At 32.6% G+C, this 18,613-nt stretch overlaps 2 protein-coding genes across 2 annotated transcripts in view; both read right to left on the bottom strand.

Annotated features, from left to right (window-relative positions):
* LOC134727438 (uncharacterized) overlaps positions 1 to 3,629 on the bottom strand; it is a 21,423-nt gene extending 17,794 nt beyond the window's left edge. The window contains exons 1-4 of the mRNA XM_063591820.1: positions 3,590 to 3,629; positions 2,565 to 2,706; positions 2,075 to 2,197; positions 1,092 to 1,315 (exon numbers count right to left, since the gene is read on the bottom strand). Coding sequence (XP_063447890.1) covers positions 1,092 to 1,315; positions 2,075 to 2,197; positions 2,565 to 2,706; positions 3,590 to 3,629 — 529 coding nt within the window. The remainder of the gene's footprint in view (positions 1 to 1,091; positions 1,316 to 2,074; positions 2,198 to 2,564; positions 2,707 to 3,589) is intronic.
* On the bottom strand, positions 3,466 to 18,613 carry LOC134681722 (uncharacterized). Its single transcript, XM_063541356.1, has 15 exons — positions 18,356 to 18,613; positions 17,340 to 17,427; positions 16,821 to 16,854; positions 11,501 to 11,633; positions 10,574 to 10,634; positions 9,927 to 10,033; positions 9,271 to 9,356; positions 8,179 to 8,237; positions 7,578 to 7,699; positions 6,793 to 6,883; positions 6,175 to 6,289; positions 5,557 to 5,731; positions 4,648 to 4,837; positions 3,990 to 4,198; positions 3,466 to 3,758 (listed from the first exon to the last, which is right to left on the bottom strand). The coding sequence occupies exons 1-15, from the start codon at positions 18,518 to 18,520 to the stop codon at positions 3,639 to 3,641; spliced, it is 1,755 nt and encodes a 584-aa protein (XP_063397426.1). The 5' UTR covers positions 18,521 to 18,613; the 3' UTR covers positions 3,466 to 3,638.

Below are 18,613 nucleotides of genomic sequence, written 5' to 3'. Positions count from 1 at the left end.
ATGGAGGAACATGGCTTAACAATCTCCATGAAAATACTTCTACAACTGCATACCAAATACTATCGACTTAAATAATAAGTTGTTCCCTTAAACAAACCTTAAGGGCTATATATCATCTCCACAATACTTCCAAATGCCAATAAATTTGCAAACCAAATATCATTGACTTAACATTAGCAGTTCATCTTAAACTGATCCAATCACAAACTTATACATGTAAACTGGTAAACTTAGTCTAAACACAAGTTTCAAAGTCGATAGACCACGACTGAGGGGTATGGAAAAATAATCTACATGGAAATGAGATGTGCCAATGCTTATACAACTGAATACCAATTAACATTGGCTACAACTAATGGTTCCCTTTGTACTGACTTAATCACAAACTAATAAATGTCAACTAAGCAAAACTTTTAAAGTCAATAGACCATGACTAATGGGACAGAGCCAAATAATCTCCATGGAAAAGAAATATGCCAATTCTTATAAAACTGTATACTAAATATCATTGACCTACTAATAGTGGTTCCAAATAAACTGGCCTTATCACAATAAAACAAATGGTCGGGTGGTTGTCTCTTTGACACATTCCCCAATTCCATTCTCAATTTTAATACATGTAAAATAAGGAAAAGTTTCAAAATCAATAGACCATGACAGACGGGGGCAGGTCAAAAAAATTGCTTATATCGACTAGACCTAACCACAAAGTAAAACATACCTATGTCTGGCTTTTTTACTCTGTCAAGGGGAGACAACAATGATGACAACTATACTTTCTAATGAGGGTCTCATTCGGGGGTTCCAATCCCGGATCCCGCTTACTGTTTTGTCAGATTCCCGTATCCCACTTACACTATGTACTTAAGCAATTCTCATTTTTTTGTCATTTTCTGGGTTCTCCAAGACCTCATTTCCAGTTTTCACACCACAATAATTTGACTTTCACATGTCACGCTTACAAAAAATCGGCGTTACACTTAGACCCCAATGAGACCCACTCTAATGGTATTTGATCTCTGCTGTATGAGAGGAAGTTAACATAGATGTGTCCAATTAACTTAGGCAGAATCAAAATAGAGAACACTTACCAATTTTTAGATCCAGCATGTTATACATGATGACGCCAAACGAAGCACCTAAATCTTTAGATCCTAAAATTTTTCTCCAATCGACACTTGGAGCCTCAAGTCTAAAGTTTATCTTGGGAAACTTGTCCAGAAAAGCCAATCGTTTTTCTCTGTGATGAGGTGTCATTTCCATGATTCCAGACTCATAGGGATCAATTATACCAGTTCCATTTACTTCTGCTCGTCTGGATAAAAACATGAAAAATCAATTAACACTGAATGTAAATCAGAAATATAGGTTTGAAAATATTTCTCAAAGTTTTTTTTGTAATTTGTTTATTTTTTTACATAAAGACATAAAACAATCAAGCAGGATTACACACATGTACATTTTCAAGTATGTTCTTAAAGATTTTATTATTATATGACAACTCTAAATAGCAAGACAATATACAACAAAATATAACTATGATTTTCATACCAGTTATAAAATATTTAAAAGTTAAAGGCACATGACAGAGGGGGCAGGGCAAAATAATCTCTTATGTATAGACTAGACCTAATCACAAACTAATACATAGGCAACATAGGAAAGGTGTACTGACATAAGTAGTCTCTAAACACATTAGCTCCAAATGGAGCTTTCGTTAGTAGAAGCCATATTAACTATGTGTATTAGTGAGAAAAATGTAAAAGCATAAAAATATAGTATATATACCAGTACATATAATTAACAGCGCCTACGTCTGGCTTTTTGATATGTCAACTTTAATCATACAAATAATTTTCTATTTTTTTTTAAACTTACGCTTTTAGAGGTGTGATAATCCGTGCTAGAGGATGAGCCTGATACTGTAATAAAGCCTCATAACGGACCTCATCATTCTCATCATTTCTTAAACTTACGCTTTTAGAGGTGTGATAATCCTTGCTAGAGGATGAGCCTGATACTGTAATAAAGCCTCATAACGGACCTCATCATTCTCATCATTTCTTAAACTTACGCTTTTAGAGGTGTGATAATCCTTGCTAGAGGATGAGCCTGATACTGTAATAAAGCCTCATAACCGACCTCATCATTCTCATCATTTCTTAAACTTACGCTTTTAGAGGTGTGATAATCCTTGCTAGGGGATGAGCCTGATACTGTAATAAAGCCTCATAACGGACCTCATCATTCTCATCATTTCTTAAACTTACACTTTTAGAGGTGTGATAATCCTTGCTAGAGGATGAGCCTGATACTGTAATAAAGCCTCATAACGGACCTCATCATTCTCATCATTTCTTAAACTTACGCTTTTAGAGGTGTGATAATCCTTGCTAGAGGATGAACCTGATACTGTAATAAAGCCTCATAACGGACCTCATCATTCTCATCATTTCTTAAACTTACGCTTTTAGAGGTGTGATAATCCTTGCTAGGGGATGAGCCTGATACTGTAATAAAGCCTCGTAACGGACCTCATCATTCTCATCATTTCTTAAACTTACGCTTTTAGAGGTGTGATAATCCTTGCTAGAGGATGAGCCTGATACTGTAATAAAGCCTCATAACGGACCTCATCATTCTCATCATTTCTTAAACTTACGCTTTTAGAGGTGTGATAATCCTTGCTAGAGGATGAGCCTGATACTGTAATAAAGCCTCATAACAGACCTCATCATTCTCATCATTTCTTAAACTTACGCTTTTAGAGGTGTGATAATCCTTGCTAGGGGATGAGCCTGATACTGTAATAAAGCCTCATAACGGACCTCATCATTCTCATCATTTCTTAAACTTACGCTTTTAGAGGTGTGATAATCCTTGCTAGAGGATGAGCCTGATACTGTAATAAAGCCTCATAACCGACCTCATCATTCTCATCATTTCTTAAACTTACGCTTTTAGAGGTGTGATAATCCTTGCTAGGGGATGAGCCTGATACTGTAATAAAGCCTCATAACGGACCTCATCATTCTCATCATTTCTTAAACTTACGCTTTTAGAGGTGTGATAATCCTTGCTAGAGGATGAGCCTGATACTGTAATAAAGCCTCATAACGGACCTCATCATTCTCATCATTTCTTAAACTTACGCTTTTAGAGGTGTGATAATCCTTGCTAGAGGATGAGCCTGATACTGTAATAAAGCCTCGTAACGGACCTCATCATTCTCATCATTTCTTAAACTTACGCTTTTAGAGGTGTGATAATCCTTGCTAGAGGATGAGCCTGATACTGTAATAAAGCCTCATAACGGACCTCATCATTCTCATCATTTCTTAAACTTACGCTTCTAGAGGTGTGATAATCCTTGCTAGGGGATGAGCCTGATACTGTAATAAAGCCTCGTAACGGACCTCATCATTCTCATCATTTCGTTAACTTACGCTTCTAGAGGTGTGATAATCCTTGCTAGGGGATGAGCCTGATACTGTAATAAAGCCTCGTAATGGACCTCATCATTCTCATCATTTCTTAAACTTACGCTTTTAGAGGTGTGATAATCCTTGCTAGGGGATGAGCCTGATACTGTAATAAAGCCTCATAACAGACCTCATCATTCTCATCATTTCTTAAACTTACGCTTTTAGAGGTGTGATAATCCTTGATAAAGGATGAGCCTGATACTGTAATAAAGCCTCGTAACGGACCTCATCATTCTCGTCATACATGGCAGCTTTATACATCTCATTAGCAGCCTGGAAAAAATTACTTATAGCCTTATTATCTATATATAGTCACTTATGTCAAGGTAATGACAAAAACAATTTTATATGTCCCTTATATGGGTGGATCAGAGTTTGTTTTGTTTTACTTGGTTCAACTGTTATACAATGAAAATAAAAAAAATGCACAATATTCTAACTTGCATACTTTATAAAATTGATTATGGTATGAACAAAATTTTGTATAACCTGCATACAACTCACCATTTCATGTTCATATTTCCTTAGAGCATGAACTCCAGCTCGTTTGATCCAAGGAGAGTTAGTTGAGTTGATGTGTGATACAATATATTCATAAGAGAAGTCCATTCTGGCATTTCCTAGTGTTTCTAACAGTATCACTCTCCAATGGTCATAGTCTATTTGTTCCTGTTCGCTCTGAATTGCTCTTTTCTTTCTGTACACAAATGGATCTAACAAAATATACAATATTTATGTGAAAAAAATCAAGCAGATTTAATCAATTTAACCCCTATTGTAGGCAAAAATTCTTCTAAAAAAAGGATGGTCTTCATGAAAAGAACTTGCATTTATTTACGGTGGTACCTAACACTAAAGGGAGATAACTGTAAAATCAGCGAAATGTTTCAATAACGTTGTATTGTTAAGGAAATATTGAGCTTCTCAAAGAAGAAATTTAGCATTTGTCAACTGCTATGTATCCAATGAAATTTTTCTGAGAAAGTGATTGGTTCAAATTTTTTGAAATTTTTATATCTTTTTCAAATGGTAAAAGTATATATTTTGTCAAAATTTTAAGAAAATTAAACAAGCTAAATTAATTTAAGTCAAGGTGTTGAGTACCCCCTTAATAAAGACCAAAATATAGATAGAGGATAAAAACACAAAACAAAGATATTACCATGAATTCCTAGCCATTGATGAACTCGTTCAGTTATACTGATAGCCTCTGCTAGCCGACCCACTTTTGATAACTTATGTGACACTGAGCCCAGACAGAGTAAGACCCTTTCAAGGAGATTCTCTCTGTACATCTCTTTTGGGTGGTTCTCTTTGTTAAATACAATGTCTTCCATAGCAGCTATCATATTCTTAAATATGAAAAAAACAAAGTTTATATAACAGTGATTACTGTGGATTCATTATAACTCATAGGATACATATCTTCATAGATTTCCTAGGTTCATCTGAACAACAGATTTTGATTTTCAATGTAGACCAAATAGTATATACACTTGCATGTAGACTTTTAAAAAAACACAAACTCAATTATCCCCCAAAAAATTCCTTAATTCTTGAAAATTGGTAAACACGGAAAATAAATGAATCCACAGTATATAAAAGACCATAAATCAACAAAAAGTTTTCAAATTAGAAAAATAAGGTACATCATTAGACAACTTGGACGAAGCTTGAAGTTTGCTATTGAAGGTCAATAAATATAGGCTAATGGTAATGAATTTATTGAAAGTAGACATTTATTCTACAGTTTTTGTTTCAGCAGATTTCAGTTTTACACAATTTTTTTATTTGTATGTGTTTCAATGTATGTTTTCTCTTTAATCATTTTAATGTCATAAAGTAGTTTTTCAACAATTCTTTTGAAAAAAGCTACTGAAAATTTTATTATTGCGAAAATGCAACAGGGTTATATCGCAATTATTTTTTTGTACGAACCAAACTGGATTTTTCACAATATAGCAAAAATTAAAATCACATTTTAGTCTAAAATGACAAAATCACAATAATAAATGCATGCAATAACTTCTGAATGAACAGATATTATTTTTTGTTAGACTTCAATACATACATCGTGTGGTGGGTTGTCTTTTCCTACAATATGTGTCATCAGCCGTAAGATAAGTGTAATCTTAGGATGAGGACTCTTTAGAATATAATCTGTCAGGAGGTTCTCACTGAAGTTAGTATAAAGGACTCCAAAGGCATCCAACATGTAGTTCATGGCTCCTACATACCTTGAGCGACTGAAAAAAAATAGATTTAAATAAAATTATGGTAAATGATACATTTGAATTAACCTACTAATTATGTCAAAGGTAATTACTTCTAGATGTAATTTCAAAATTAATCTCAGTACCTAGCAATGACTTGAAAATTCAATTAGTAATGCACAGGAAAATTCACCTAAACTTATGGTCCATTTCACCATTTCAGAATCTAAAGGACTATGGGTAATCTCATTGTTTGTACACCAAAATGAAAATAACGGTACGTCATTCGCTTAATTTTCATTGTTTAGAACGCTTTAAACCAATCACAATGTTTTGGTGTATGCTTTTGAAAATAATACCCAGAATGCATTAGATTCTACAGTAATATTTTAGAGAAAAAGTGTTTTAAGCTAAAGTTTTTAATAACTTTAAAATTTACACTGCTATTTCAACGTCACAAGAGCACTCTGACTTACTCTGATTTCAGTTCTACAAAGTAATAATTAGCAAGCTTCACAAGTTCTTCTTCAGGTATTGATTTCAGTACATCCACTATCTTGAAGAAACATGCATTTGCTACTAATGTACGACCTGTAAATAAATAGAACAACAGTTTTACACTTAATCTGTTGGAGGTGTACTGACTGACATCTTAAACAGGATAAAATGGTTCAATAGTTTTAATTTGACCTTAAGCACCTATTTAAAAGCAAAATCTTGAAAAGGCAATTTTAAAAAAATTAAACGACCATACAACAAATACCAAACTAAATTTCTTTTAATGATTTTAGGATTTTTTCAGTCATAAAAAGTATGCACATAAGTGTATCAAGAGAAAATATGTAAATCGAAAACCAAAGTTTGCAAAAATATTTGCATCTGGTTAGGGATCATTCATCGCAAAGATAATGGTGAAACACAACTTCCTGAAGGGCTCATTTACATATTTGTGATCTGTTATTTTCATCAGTGAGGTCAAATTTTCCAGATCAAATACTTATAGAGCTCTGTATCATCTATAGAATATAGGAAGGTGGAAAATCATTGGATAGTCAAGATAATAATTATTTTTCCTGTGAGTATGATATATATACCATTTTCAGGTTGAGTCCACATGCAGGTAATATTCCCTTTGATGTACTGCCAAGCTTTAGCACGGTCAAGAATGGCTACTTTTTTTTCCATCTGAAAAAAAGATAAAATGATAAAATTCAATTATGAGACCATGGAAGCCTTTTTTTTTTAGTTTACAATATCTATATTATCTGTTCTATAATGCTAGTAAATTGATTAATTGTTGTTGATGTCAAGAGGAAAATATTACATGTTTATAAAGAAATTTTTTTTTTTACTTAAGTAGACTGTATGAAGGTGATTAACCAGTTTAGTCTGGAGTTTCTTTATAAAAAGGCCAAAAATTAGAGTACAAAGTTCAAGAACATTGAAAACTAAAGCTTCTGAAAGGTTATGCCTATTACAAGTTAGTCAATCTATTCATGTGGTAGAGTATCCAATGAAACATCGCTTTTAACATTCATTTTCATTGGAATACATCACCAATTTTCATGGCATCAATTCCCAATTGACGTAAGGAAAATGTATGTACAGGCACAGACAAAATATGGCAGGTTTTAAATTATAATACGACGTCATTTTCTGTAGGTTTCCTTAGAATGGAGATAACAATATTGTTTTTTAAGCTGTGATAGCACCATTGGTGATTTGATGGTCGCAAATACCCGTTTATTGGCTTAGCTTAATTTTCAACCATCAAATCACCAATTGGTCCTTAAAATATATACAAAACAAATATCACCTAATTATATTGAAAAGTTTAAAGTTAATATAATGTATTTTGGTAAAGATAAACAATACAGACCTCGGTTACATGGATTGTTGATTCTTCTAATCCCAGCATTGGTTTAGTGACAGCATCTCTCTCAAACCTTCTTGTTAGATACGATAGATGTCCTTTACTGATAGCTCTCATCTCAGGGATTTCTACCATAGAAAATTATTTATAGCGAATATTAAGAAGTTTGCTTCGGAACTTTCATTTTTTTCACTCCTTTCCATCTCTTTCAATCAACAGAAATGAAAATGGATTTTTTTAAAAGAACATCAATAAATTAGTTTAAATATATAAATTCTCAAAAAAGGTTTATATTTATATATAAAGGCTTATATTCTCAATTTTATTATTTGTGGTAAGGGCTATTCCATTTAAACATAGATCAACCCCCAGGAAGGCATTTTGAAACCACTTCTAGTGGTGGGTGCCCTTTTCAAAGTTTTGATGAGGACAATCCTTCAAAATTTGTAAAAATGCTTCTCTGGGTGGCTGCCCTATTGTCATAGTGCCTTCCTGGGGGTTGATGTATGTTTAAATGGAATAGCCCTAACAAATATGAATTAATAGGGTCACATTTACAATTCATTAATGTAATACCCTGGAAGTCAGGTTTAAGTTCAATACATACCCATGGAACTGAATTCATTGACTGCTTTAATTTTCCTCATTCCATGCAGTGGATCAAAGCTGGAAGGAAAAACATATATCTTATACTTATTTCATGCAATTCTGAGGGGCCTGATGGGTTATTTTCATTCTTCATGATCGTCACATTTTCGCTATCATGATCCGTTTAACTACAGATTTTTTTTAATTTTTTATTTTCGTGATCTGAGATCATGAAAATTTATTTTCTGTGCAATGTGATTGACAAAAAGATCAACTTGTGAATCATGATGAGACCCGCCGATCAGGCCACTCAATTCTGTTTGAAAAATATATTTTTTGTACACACTTTGTCATATTGTACTTATTTACTGCCTTGTTTTGAGTGTTTATTTAATTTCCAGGGGTAAATACTTCAAACGTTTTCAGAATGACACACATTGAATTAAATCCTTTATTGTGGAGTACCAATTTCTTTATTATTTCTTTTACAAAGGTTAACCAGGAATTAAAACAATCAATAAAGTACAAAATGTTAGGGTTGTTCTAGCAAATCCATGAATGAAATGGGTTTTGCTCATTGTTGAAGGCTGTACAGTGATCTATAGTTGTTAAGTTACATGTCATTTTGGTGCCTTTGTGGAAAGTTGTCTCATTGGCAATTATACCACACCTTCTTTTTTTATATTTACAATCCTGCATGCCCAAATAAAGTTATAATAAACTGATTGATACATGGTTTTGTTAATTCATGCTTGTTTTTCAACCCCGTCTCATATCAGAGAAATATGAGAATTTAGGTTTATTAACAGATGCTGATAGTAAAAATAGAGGCATACTGTGGATTCATTTATTTTCGTGGGTACCAATTTTCGTGGTTTGAGGAAAACTTCGTGGATATTTTATTTCATGGTTTTGGCAAAGTCTTCACTCTTTCCTTTAGAAAATTTGAAATTCATTGAACATTCGAATTCGTGGTTCTCCTGAACACACGAAATCCACGAAAATTGGTATCCAACGAATATTAATACATCCCCAGTAAGAGATAAATAAATCCATACTACATGTATGATAATTTAACTTAGTACCATTGATTTATATCACAATAACTTACTCTGGAGAGGATGTAGAGGGTGCAATGAAATCTTCTTCTATTAAAACACTGTGTATAATCTCAAGGTCTTTGTGGTAATGCATAATCTGAAACAAGAAAAATTACTTTATTTCAAAGACCAAGATTGATTGATTGACTGGTCTTTTACGCCATGTTCAGCACTATTTTGACAGAGGATGGCTAAGTGTTTGGAGAGAATCACTGGTCTTTGGTATTAAAACTGACAATCCAAGTCAATGAGAATTCAACTTGATGACGGAAGTTTTTAATGACCTTGACTGGCTTTACAGCCCTTGTATGGTTGGCAAAAAAGATGGAAATCACTTTGCTGGAATGCTTTTCAAATTTCTAAGAAAGACAATTGAATAGTGGGGTTCATAAGTGTTTTTCGTTTTTGTGTGTAGATTTGACTGTTGGTTTCCCCGTTTGAATGTTTTTTAATGTCATTTTTAAGGCCCTTTATAGTTTGCTGTTCAGTGTGAGCCAAGACTCCATGATGAAGACTGTACTTTGACCTATAATGGTTACTTTTACAAATTGTGACTTGGATAGACAGTCGTCTCATTTGCACTCATACCACATCTTCATATATCTATATATCTTGTTATGGCCTAAACCCAAGGTAAAGTTTATATCAATAAATTGATGTCTCTTACCTTTTTGTAATCACCACCAGCATTTTCAACAAGTGCTTCGTGTCGTACTTTAGTGAACTGGAGTCCAGTATTTGTCTCTTTACAAGTGTATGTGGCATTATGAGGTCCTACAAAGATAAACATAACCATATAATCATATTTTATCAAAATAATGTCATTAAATATTTCACTGTATGTACAAAGAAAAGAAAATGATCTTTGCACACAAACATGAAAAATGATTTTTCTACACAAGACAGAAATGTTAGTAACGTTTCTAACATTTTTTTGTATCCATTAAAGTTTTATCAATTATGCAAAGCAATGTATTAAAAGGGAAGTCATTTTTGATAAAATATCAGCAAGAAGTTAGGTTTCCTTTTATTTTTTAAAAGTTTTATCTTAAGGCTGACAGAACTCAGCTGTTAAAAAACAAAAATTCCCCATATGCATGGATTCATGAACAGAAAATTGTGCAAGTGCTGAGCTCATGCATGTTTCTTTCATAATGGAAAACACAATAATTAGGATCTCGGTCAAATAAATCTGCCTTGTACATCAGAACTGGCAGTAGATGATGAATTATCGATAAATATTAATTTTTCATATCTTTGTTGAGTATTTGCATCATTTGATAATTATTAATTATTTTTTTTACTATTATTTACCTTCATGGCCAAGTTCTTCTGTATGATAAGTAAAACCATCATGTGATTGATGTCCAGATATCTGAAAAATAACATAATAACATATTTAAAAATCTGAAAATTAAACCAAAAAGACAGATCTGAACTCTTACTGAAGTAAATGTTGATAGATTGTCTTGAACATAGAAAACATACTGTGCACATTCAGTAGAGAGAAATTAAAGATTTTAAACTGTGAGCAACATACAAAGTTCTCACTACAGAGCTGGATACTTGTAGACAGGGGTCAAATTTAAGCTTTTTTGTGTACTGGCCAGCCGGACCAGTGGACTGAAAATGTACTGGTCCAGCTCCAAATCTACTGGTCCAGCTCCAAATCTACTGGTCCTGCTCCAAATCTACTGGTCCAGCTCCAAATCTACTGGTCCAGCTCCAAATCTACTGGTCCTGCAACTGAAATGACATGCATTTGACAACTTTATCAATTGTAATACTTAGTATCCCCCGTAATTGATGTTGCAGCTAAATTGTTGTCTCTTACCTTTTTGTAATCACCACCAGCATTTTCGAAGGAACCAGTGATTTTTATCAGCAAATTTCTTCTGGTCAGCCGGACCACCAGCTTACAAAATCAACTGGTCCAACGCAAATTTTACTGGTGGCGTACCACGGGACCAGCGCTAATTTCAACCCCTGCTTGTAGACTTTGAAGATATCATTTGTGCCTCAATGGTTTTTAGTAAATATTGAAATGCCTTATATATTTGTAGTTATGGTCAACTAAGAAGATGAGTTCAGCTTGAATTTCAAGAGTATAGGGATCTTAGACAATGTTAAGACTTTTCAAAGTAAGAACATTTAATTAAATGTGGCATAAATATATTAGATAAAATGCTTCCATTTAATGCTTCTTGACAAGGTGGGTCAAAAATATGTAATGTTTATTACTTCTCCTTCTTCGTGAAGTCTTGATGCCAGTAGAGCAGCAAATCCTTTCTTTGCTGCCAAAACAAAATCATTGTTTTCTTCTGGATGGTACACCCTTAAAACTCTTCCATCAGGTGTTATCTCGAAAGAGAACCTAAAAAGAAAAGCAATTAGGATTTCTGAGAGGGCAAAATATGTTATGTTTATTTGTCAGAGTTACCAATTATTATCTTTATCGTTATTATTATTAATGTGTACTCAATCTTTACCTCAAAAAAGGCAAACTTAAATATTAACCCTCTTGCTGCCAGGGGAACACATGAGTTCACACTGACTGTGTAGTAGGGACACATATGTCCATGTTTTAAATTGAGCCTTGGCTAAGTCTGGGACCCTGTAGAGCTTATTCTCTGCCATAATTACATTTGTTTTTGTGCAAACCCAAATTCAACAATCTAAATAAACGTATTTACACTTGTTTGCAAATGTGCCTGCCATTTTGACGTTACAAAAAAAATTGATTGTTTTTTTATGTCAGAAGGTTATTCTGAGTAAATTTAAGGTCATTCAGAGGCCAAATTCAGCTAAATACCGAAAGTGTAAATGCATTTATCATATGAGGGTCGTAATGGGGGGTACCTTCATGACGAATATTGGTAAAAATTCTTGTCAAATGATGAAAATGGTAATTTTTTGTATCGACGATAAATGTACAAGTTCTTTTAGACAATCAAAGAGCTGAATAGCTCTGAGGGGAAAGACGGCCCTTGTTTCTATTTAATTATGTTTTTGGAAAAGGGGGGGGGGTATCTTTTGATAGTTTTCATATGAAGAATGAAAAAGAGAACAGCTAGAACATGTAGAAAGGTTGACAATATTGAAATCAATTGTTGTTTATGTAATTTCATTTCCTTAGTTTAGGATTCAATTTGGACCAATGAAAGAGATCTGCATCTTCTAAATCTAAACATTTGATTAAAGTTGATAGCTGATTATAAAACTCAACTGAATTCTGTCATTTCACAACAACTACAATATTTTCTGAAATCTTGATTTTGTACTACTGAAATGCAGGCTCGGGCCATTTTCCATTTTTTGTGACAGTTCTCTTGGATTTTTAGTTTTTTTCTTTAGAAAGTGTGGACTGAAAAATCTAATCAGTTTTAAATTTCCAATGAATTTTATGAAGTTCGGAGTTATAACTCTCATCACAGGGAATCAGGTACTAATAAAAAAAAACAATATGAGAGATGTAAACTGTGTGAAGCTTGTTTCCAAATCTTAATTTTGAAATATTTGTAAATAATAAATATGTTTAAACTACAAAATGCAAATTTTTTTTTATTTTTTTTTACCATTACAATGATTATGTAGGTACACAAACATTTTGTTTTAATAGAAGACTACTAATCCAATGAAATGTTACATTTGAAGTGTTTAAATACATTAACTTTTATTTTAGTGGATAATTACTCATCAATTGAGGTGCTCCTGAATTGGAGGAAGATTCTCAGAATTTTTACAGACAAAGTGGTCTCACTAATTAGCGACAAGAAGCGACAAGAAGAATATTTTTTTCTTGTCGCTAAATAGTCTACTTGACGCTTCTTGTCGCTTTTTGGCGCTTCTTGTCTCTGATTGGTAGGACTCGAAAAAAGTAATAAAATCGTTTCTTTCCCCTGTCTCATGTAACCCCACGATCTTTGTTGATTTTGAAAGTTGTTGACCTACAAATTAAAGTATTGTATGTTGATGTTTAAATCATCTACAGTAAACAATATTATGTTTAGATTTAACAAATACAAATTTGTAATTAGTGCATGATCTCTAAGAATGATTGAAATATTAAATCAGTGAACTGGTGAAGGATATCCCTGCTTCTTCCAAGAATGACGTCACTATAAAATGCAATGTAGGTTGGATATATTTAGAATATCTCGTCATACTAATTTTTCCGGATTGTAAAATAAGCGTTAATAGTGTAAAGGAGAGTTCAAGATACGATAATTTTGTGCGAAACAGAAGGGAAATGTGTAAAAAAGTGTTTAAAGTCAAACTATTCATTTCTGGGTCTCCTTCTCTTCAATCCAAGTAAGATTTGTTGGGGGGTTTTCCACACTATAACATGTATAAAATCAAAATGAATGATGTGAGGGAGTGTCACTCTGGTCAACCACATTGGGGATTGACGGCTTGAAGCCGTCTTTCCCCAATAAAAACATTGACTGATTTTGACGAGTCACATTAATTTTAATCGGTAAAGATATTTATTTGAAACCTCTGACAAATCATTATAAGGATATTTTGACAAATCACGGTAAAAATTTCAACCAATTTGACGCTATTATGGAAGCCAAAAAAATGACTGTTTGACATCTGACTTTACAGGGCATTACAGTGGCAGTGATTACTACACAGGCACTTGTTTCTATCCATTGGAAGAACCACTATCAACGTATATTTACGTTGATAGTGGTTCTTCCAATGGATAGAAACAAGTGCCTGTGGATTACTACCCTTTTATATCATGATTCATGTATTTGATTCACATACACAAGATCAAACATTTTAGTTTTCTGCCCTTTGTGTCTCATTCGATAAAACCAAAGGAGAGGATAAATCAGAAAATTTTGCATTGTTACAAAGTACGTGCCAAAAGAGGTTCGCTGCACCTGTATATAAATTTTGGAACGATTGCCGGATTGGTTGTAAATATAGAAAGTTTATTGTCATGTTGGAAGAAGTCAAAACTTAAGTTAAGCAACCCCCGGACACACACACCCTGGATCAGCCACTGATAATTTAAGCTTCACCGACTGTGTTGTACTGAACAACAAATTTAAAATTGCCTCTCATCTCTCTGTTGCTGATGTTAAACTAAATTTAGAATTATTAAGCAAAACGAAACATAAGGTTGGGAAATACCGATTTTTTTTTTTAAATATAGGTACGTGTCTGAAGAAAGAATTTCCTTTAAACCTTAAGTTAACACCTAATGTATATAGGATTTTTTTCCCACGCAAGTGCCTGTTGAAAGGACAATTAGTTTTAGCCTCCCCCTTTTTTCCAAAATCCGTATTTTTTTTGATTTCAAGATCTCGAATTACCTGACTTTTTTATATGATCTAAACAAAATTATAGATGAACCTATACTATTCATTTAAGTAGTTACCATAATATTAAATTCATTTTAAGATTGCTTTTTTTTTAAGTGCTTGTTTAATATTCAAATATATGACATATGTATATGAGATTATCATTCAACTTTGTTTTACAAGTTGTTTATGTCTTTTTAACATTTTTTCTTTATGTCTTTATGTTATGTATATGTTAGTTTTTTTTTGGTCGAAATCTCCTTGGAACTTGTATTGTATAACTGACTTATGCCGACTTTAAATATCCTTTTTATCCTTTCTCATGTTACGTCGGCAATTGTATTAGCTGATTATTAGATAATTGACTTAAAAAAACATTACATAATTTTAATAATTAGATTATCGTAGTTATATAAGCTTGTTACGCGACCTAAAAAGGCTATCACTTTTTAGACTAAATAATAGACTATATGACAATTAATGATCATTATAATTAGCTTGTAACGTTATGTAATTGGAGTGTGTTATTTTGTTGATATATAAATCTATTTTATTTGAGTGCCAATAAGTATTGTGTTTTTAAAACTGCGTATGCTTATGAAATAATGCCGTATAGATAAATATTGATAATGCATGTTAATTATAACAACTGTTAATTTCATTAAAACAAAATATTTTTATCACAATTAAGCTACTCAAACGTTGACTCTTAATTCTTGAATGAAAATGCGGATGTTTTATAAGCTATGTTGAATGAAATATATGTCCAGGTCCAATTAGGTTGCTTGCTTTGATAGAATAATATCTAACAAAATCAAGATTTGAATTAAATACTTTGGAGAGAAGTAAATGAAGTCAGGTCCGTGAAGATTTTATATTTCTCCGTTCAGATTTAGGTTTTTGCATCGAAAAACTGTTTTATTGAAAAACATTGTTGTACTTAACTAAAAAAATTGTAAGGGTTCCGCGGAACCCAGTGTCTCGCCGCCTACTTTTGCTGTAAATTGCAGGCTTAAAAAAAATGAGGAAAAAAATCAATAAAAATATTCCTCTTGATACTATCTTATGATTGTAAGAAGCTTCTGTCCAAGCTTGGTAACAATCTAGGATAGTTAATGAATCTAATAAATGTTTTGAAAACTTTAACTGCAGACTGTATGTAATGTTAACTGGAAGAAAATCTAAGTCCATTTAAAAGTAAAATACAGAAAAAAATGGAGTTATCTTTTTACAAAATTTACTTCTGGATACTATCTTATGATCATAAATAAGCTTCTGTCCAAGTTTGGTACAAACCCAGGATAGTTTAAGAAAGTTATTAAATTTTTTAAAACTTTAACAGAGTGAATGTAATGTTTCCCCGCAGAAAATTAAGTCCATTTAAAAGTAAAATATGGTAAAAATGGAATTTTATTTTTACAAAATTTACTTCTGGATACTATCATATGATCATAAACAAGCTTCTGTCCAAGTTTGGTAGAAATCCAGTGCAGTTTAAGAAAGTTATTAAAATTTCAAAAACTTTAACCACAGAGTGAATATTTGTGGACGCCGCCGACGACGACGACGGAATGTAGGATCGCTTAGTCTCGCTTTTTCGACTAAAGTCGAAGGCTCGACAAAAATAAATCCAGTGAAAAAATTTAAAAAAAAGAAATTATAATTTGAATAAATTAAGTCGTATATATCTTCAGGTGACTCTCTTCAGGTCTTTTCATGTCCACGATGTCCTTAGTGTAACCAGAGACATATAATAAAGTATTTTATTTCTCTGGTGTATCCCATGGTAATTTCAGCTATATCTTAGCATTTTTTTAGCGTATTCGGAAATCGGCGTTTATTTTCCTGGAAATACGTGATAACATTTTCTCCTTTTGGCATGTACAATGGAGTATCAAATATGAACAATCTTGCCCTATTGTTTTGGAAATTCAAGTGAGGGAGTGAAATTTCCCATAATCCGATTTTTTTTTGATGTTTTAAACTGTGCACCTTTTTCTGCCTTTTCCGTCGATCCAGTTTTTTTACCCCTTTATCCCAAATACCCATATTTTTTTTACCCACGTGAACCAACACCCCTATTCTAAAGTGTAATTATTCAACGGCATGCTGATTCTTTTCTTTAATGTAATCTAAGAATAACATCTTTAGGATGAGTGTTCTTTAACGGGCACACGGTGCTTACGACTTAAAAGTCGTGGTTTGTACCCTTCTCTCTCTCTAGCTAAATACATTACATAACTCACCATTTACTCAAGTCCATATCATGTCCAGGTGAATCTGCAAAGGGAATTTACATATTAAAGCATAAATTATTTCAAATTTTCAATAAAAAAACATGCACAACCAGCTTTTTCGAGAGATTTTTATTGAAGACATGAATGCATATATGGATTGCAATGCTACCATTATATGACTTATTGAATGTAAAAAGATAAAATAATCAAGGGTGAATTGTAATGTTATGGACTCTTTCCTTTAACTTTTTATTGATATTTGATGTTTTGCAGGTTTTGTGTGTTTGTATATAAATATAAGAAGATGTGGTATGGGTACCAATGACAAAACTCTCCATCCAAGTCACAATTTGTAAAAGTATCCACTATCTGTCGACTTCAGCATGGAGTCTTGACTCTAACCTAACAGCACGTTATATATAAAGGGCCCCAAAATGGCCAGTGTAAAACCATTAAAACGGGAAAACCAAAGATCTATAAACTATCTAAAAAATCATAAATAAAGAAGAGGATTTACTTATATCTTACCTGGATCTTTTGCATAAAAGATAAAAGAATAAATTCTTAACAGAATTTCCTGGTAGCCATACTTTTCATCTATATTCGTGTAACTTATCTGTAAGAAAAAAATAAAAATAGAAAATAAAACATAATGATTTCAAATAATATACTTATAAATAATGTATTATATGTAAAACAATATTAATTTCTATGTGGGAGCCAAATGGTTGCCAGTGATCAGATGACTTAGCTTTTAAATCATATATAACATTGTTTATTACAAAAGTTATCAAAGTTACCAGGATTATAATTTAGTACGCCAGACGCGCGTTTCGTCTGCAAAACACTGATCAGTGACGCTCATAACAAAATATTTATAAAGCCTAACAAGTTGAAGAGCAATGAGGATCCAAAATTTCAAAACGGTGTGCCAAATACGGCTTAGTTAATCCAGGGAAAATTTTGTTAGGGGTCGAACAAAAATACGTGCCAACAGAGTCGAAATAGCACAGAGAGTAAAATACATTTTGTATATTAAAAAGATAACATAAGGGACAACAAAGGAACTTTGGAGTAATTAAGCTTATATCCAATATAAGATGTCTTTGTAAAGTGAATGTCTTTAGAAATAAAAAGATGTGGGTGCCAATTCTAATTCTCAATCAAGTCACAAATTGTAAAAGTAAACCATTGTAGGTCAAAGTGCGGCCTTCAAGTCAAGACGGAGATTTGGTTCACACCGAACAGCACTTAGATATAAAGGGCCCAAACATGACTAGCGTAAACCAATTCCAAGATACACAACTTTTTTTTCCAAATTTTGCTGACTATCCCTGTGATAACTTTTCAACATTTGTACCAATATATAAACATATGGGCAGTTTTGTATCACTTCAATTTTTAAACAGACATAAATACATATATTAAAAGAACTTTTATACGTTAAAATTCAGTGAACAAAATAAGCCAAATATTAGATGACCCTTATTTATCCCTAACATCGTAAATGAATATTTAACATATGATTTAGTACACATGCATACCTTTGCTTTTATGTTAAAATCGCCGAAATCTGTTAATTGTGAAATGGAGTCAAATTTATATTCATATTCATATCCAGGCTTAAATCTGATAAATTTGGCTTCAGATAGAACAAAAATCCACAATATAAAACACACTATTCCACACAAGGACCATTGGCAGTCCATCTTTTTCTGTTGAACCCAAATACTGTTTTTCAAAATTCTGCAATGTTCTTTAAAAAAAAAAAATCTGCAATGTTCTTTAAAAAAAATAATCTG

This window comes from Mytilus trossulus, chromosome 8 (assembly GCF_036588685.1).
Source record: "Mytilus trossulus isolate FHL-02 chromosome 8, PNRI_Mtr1.1.1.hap1, whole genome shotgun sequence".
Lineage (NCBI taxonomy): Eukaryota > Metazoa > Mollusca > Bivalvia > Mytilida > Mytilidae > Mytilus > Mytilus trossulus.
The sequence above is the reverse complement of the archived record's forward strand: the minus strand, read 5'-3'. Positions and strand labels throughout refer to the sequence as shown.